At 45.5% G+C, this 4,110-nt stretch overlaps 1 protein-coding gene across 1 annotated transcript; it reads left to right on the top strand.

Moving 5' to 3' along the window:
• Positions 1–276: 276 nt before the first annotated feature.
• On the top strand, positions 277–3,382 carry LOC120989620. The gene is made up of 3 exons (XM_040417836.1): positions 277–556; positions 2,359–2,518; positions 2,615–3,382. Exons 1-3 carry the CDS (start codon positions 355–357, stop codon positions 3,279–3,281), a joined length of 1,029 nt encoding a protein of 342 aa, XP_040273770.1. The 5' UTR covers positions 277–354; the 3' UTR covers positions 3,282–3,382.
• The last annotated feature ends 728 nt before the right edge of the window (positions 3,383–4,110 follow it).

The raw sequence follows: 4,110 nt of genomic DNA, 5'->3' as shown, positions 1-4,110 counted from the left end.
GCTGCAGAGGTTAAGGCTGGGTTCACACTTGAGCGTTTTACAGCGCGTTAAAACGCGCTGTAAAACGCTCAACACATGAAAACCAATGCTTCCCTATGGCCCTGGTTCTCACTTGAGCGTTTTACAGCGCGTTTGAACGCTCTGAAAAACGCCCTACGCTCAAAAAAGTTCTTGAGCTTCTTTGGGGCGTTTTGTCGCGCGTTTGCGGCGTTTTGTCGCGCGTTTGCGGCCATAGGATTGCATAGGACTGCGCAAATGTTCTTTTGCGCGTTTGTGACCAGAAAAACGCGCGTACGAACGCGCGTTTGGCACATAGCAACAGGCAATAAAAGGCCACACCCTAGTGAGAGGCAAATGTCTAGCCTGACCAAGATGGAGGAAGCAGGCTGTGATAGTGAGACACTGATCAGGCTTGTGCAGGCAAAACGCTGCCTGTATGACATCCAAGATGCTAATTACAAAAACAGGAGAAGCAGGCAGCAGGCATGGGAGGACATTGGACAAAACATCTGGCCACAGTGGAAGAGATTATCCAAAACAGGGAAAGAAGGCCAAGGTATTGACATGTGTGTTCTGAGTGTAAAAAGGAACTCCTTGTGTGCACTGGTGTAAAAACTATATGTAATAGTCCAGCCCAGCTCTACCTGCGGCCCTCCAGCTGTTGTCAAACTACAACTCCCAATATGCTGTGCTGTATTTTACTTGCTGTAGCCTGTCCAGGCATGCATGGAGTTGGAGTTTTGCTACAGCTGGAGGGCCGCAGCTTCACCATCCCTGTTCTAGTATATGGCCAGTCAATGTTTCCCCGTCACCCACATTCTGGCACAATGTAGTGGGCCAGTATGCTCAATTTGCACTTGTTCCACTGTGTTTCGCCTGACGGCGCTGTTCCAATCTGGAAATGTATTTTAATTTCAAATGTTGGCCTACATTTGTGGTGCGGATTTGTGTTATAAAGTTGATATGGATATTGGCTACGTTGAAACATTATTGTGCTTGTGGGCTATTGCAGCACTGGCACATTATAGGTGATTGTATGTCTACAGTACCAGTATTGGGCACATAAATGGGACCCCTAATTACGCCCACAATGTTTTCCCTTGTTAATGGTCGAGTATTGGGCACAGAAATGGGACCCCTAATTCCGCCCACAATGTTTTCCCTTGTTAATGGTCGAGTATTGGGCACATAAATGGGACCCCTAATTCCGCCCACATTGTTTTCCCTTGTTAATGGACGAGTATTGGTGGGCACTATTGGGGCTTCTACAAGGGGCACTATATAGGTGAAAAAACAGCATTGCACAAATTCTCTCTTCAAATCTTTAAATTCAGCCATTACAATAAACAAAGAAAATTGAATATTAAAAGATAAAGAAACAATCTTTGCAGCTGAAAAAGACAAAATAATATAAATGTATATGGCTTGCATTTGCCAAGGTAACTCCCCCTGTGGTGACATGAAATATGCAGTGAAGTGGTCCCGAATGGGGGCACCATGTGTGGTCCCACGAACACCGCTGCGAATCGGACTCTCCATGGAATGGCTCAAAGAATCCTCAAAATTGAAGCCATCCCTTTGTCTGACAAAATTGTGAAGAGCACATGCTGCCTTCACAGCCGAGATGGCGGTCTCCAATTTAAGATGTATGGGTGAGTGCAGAACCCGCCATTTGTTGGATAATATGCCGAATGCACATTCCACCACCCTGCGTGCTCTTGTCAGACGATAATTAAAAACACGTTGCGCAATGGAGAGACCACGGCTGGAGTATGGCCTCATAAGATGCTCACCTAGAGCAAATGCCTCGTCACCAACAAAAACAAATGGCATAGACGGATAAGTGGTGCCAGGCAGTGTGGTGTTCCCGGGAAGGTCAAGGGCATTAGTAATGAGCATTTGGCCAAAGTCAGAATGCCCAAAAACAGCAGAGTCAGAGCTGCTGCCATAGGAACCCACATCGATGTAACGGAAACAATAGTTAGCATCACATACCGCAAAAAGAACAACAGAAAAGTATTTTTTTAATTAAAGAAATGACTGCCACTCCTCATTGGCTTCAGAACGCGGATGTGTTTGCCGTCAATTGCTCCTACACAGTTCGGGAAATTGCATGTTTTCTGAAAAGTATCCGCAATTTCCAGCCACTCCTCCTTGTTTGGTTGAGCCATCACAGCAGCATGAAGGACATGCCAAATAGCGATGCAGGTTTCTTTCACGATCACACTGGCTGTGGATTTCCCGATCAGGAAGGTGTAGTGAAGACTGATCAAAGAGTGGCCAGTAGCTAAATAGCTAAAAAAAAATGTGAGAAAATAAAGATAAAAATTAATGGATTTTTTTTTATTTTTATTATAGTAAACTTACTAAAAAACAAGTGGAAGAGCCTCAAAGATGCCTTCATTCGTCATCGGCGCAAGGAGAGGGAACAGCGGAGCGGAGCTTCGCCAAGTGCACGGTCCAGCTATGTTCATGTGGAGCAAATGGCCTTTCTAATACCATGCACTGAAATGCGTAGGTGAGTCCAGTGCATACACATGCAGGAGAGGGTGTGGTATGACATGCATTCACTTTCATATCTTGCACATACTTATGTATATTTTCATGTTCACAGCACCGATAGTAGCTGGTCGCAAAGTCAACAGCAGGAGGAGGAAGAGGAGGAGGTCACCAGAGACAGTGAGGCCTGTGTGTCTACGGGGCCACTAAGTCCTCCTCCACCCAATCCCACCCCTCCATTCCAAACCCCCACACAGCCTCCCCCACCTGTCGTGGAAACCGAAAACATTCGGACTCACCTTCCAAAAAGGAGAAGACCAGATCGCCAAGAGGACCGGCTAATTGCATGCCTGGATGCACTTGCCCATCCAGCACCCAAACTCTCTTGTGATGGCCTTTTCTTACTTAGTTTGGAGGAAAAAATGCAGCAAGTGCCCAGAAGTCGCATAACTGAAGCGAGGGATACCTTAACAAGGGCCCTAGACAGCTTCATTCCACATTATGACATCACACAGCCCAACAATGCACCACAACATCCACCACAACATCCACCAACCACTCACACATACACATCACAAACATACCCACAAACTAACATACCACACCCTCACGACACATGGCACACACAACCACAATCATCATACAGCTATCCCTCCACCAGCATGGGCAACAACACCTCCACCACCACTCAAATGCAACCTGCCCATCAATCAGGCGGAATGAGAGAGGCAATGCGGGATCCAGAGCCACATTTTGCCTTCCCACAATACCAAAACCTTTGAGAAATAACATACATAATTTGGTGCATCAGGGGTGTTCGACCTTCATTGTTAATATAGGAAAATTACCTAATAATTTTAAGTTAAAAAGTACGATAGTTATGTTGATTTTTTGAGGAACTGTAAGATGTTATTACTTTTCCCAAAAATAAAAACATTCGCAAAGTTTTTGGGACTCTTATTTCGAAGTGAGTGGTTCCGTATGGAAAAATGTGGGTAAACTATGTATGTATGGTATCTATATGCCAAATTTAAAAAGCATACACATCCAATCCCCCCCCCCCCCCGCAAAAACACTCAAACGTCACAACCACCAGTAGAAAATAACAAAGGCCACACTAATATCCAGTCACCACACAATGCAAATGCTTTATAAGGCCACAATTAGAGTCTACTTACCGCAAAGTAATAATCAGTCTTTCCGCTGGTGGTATACTGTCCCGCATGAAGGTGTCCTGACGTTCTAAACGGGTGCCCAACAACCCCAGGAGCTCATCAAAGCTGTTGAAAACGAAAATGGTGAGGGTTAACAATACCAAAAAACTAAAACTGGTACCTTCACAATTGGAACACCACTACTATAACTATTGTATATGTACAAACCTGGTGATGGACATCCGCGTGTAGGAAAAAAATTTGTCTTCATGGGCCCGGAGGGTCTCGTACAGTGCCCAGAACTGTCTCCTTTCCTGTCGATTGGCAATGACAGGATGGACCCAGAAGCGTCGCCTGCTCTCTCTCCTTCGCCGCAAACGTCTGAGATGGATTGCTGCATCAATTGCCGCAATTGGTCGCCTTCTGGAGAATTCCATGACTGCAAACAATCCACTCT

The sequence above is a fragment of the Bufo bufo genome, chromosome 2, assembly GCF_905171765.1.
Source record: "Bufo bufo chromosome 2, aBufBuf1.1, whole genome shotgun sequence".
Classification (NCBI taxonomy): Eukaryota; Metazoa; Chordata; class Amphibia; order Anura; family Bufonidae; genus Bufo; species Bufo bufo.
The sequence above is the reverse complement of the archived record's forward strand: the minus strand, read 5'-3'. Positions and strand labels throughout refer to the sequence as shown.

Bases quoted from the DNA above. Each gene is read 5' to 3' on its own strand.
- LOC120989620 (XM_040417836.1), top strand. From the start codon at position 355: ATGTCTAGCCTGACCAAGATGGAGGAAGCAGGCTGTGATAGTGAGACA. The intron at 557-2,358 runs GTATTGACATGT...TTTTTATTATAG, and splicing joins AACAGGGAAAGAAGGCCAAG to TAAACTTACTAAAAAACAAG. The intron at 2,519-2,614 runs GTGAGTCCAGTG...TCATGTTCACAG, and splicing joins CCATGCACTGAAATGCGTAG to CACCGATAGTAGCTGGTCGC.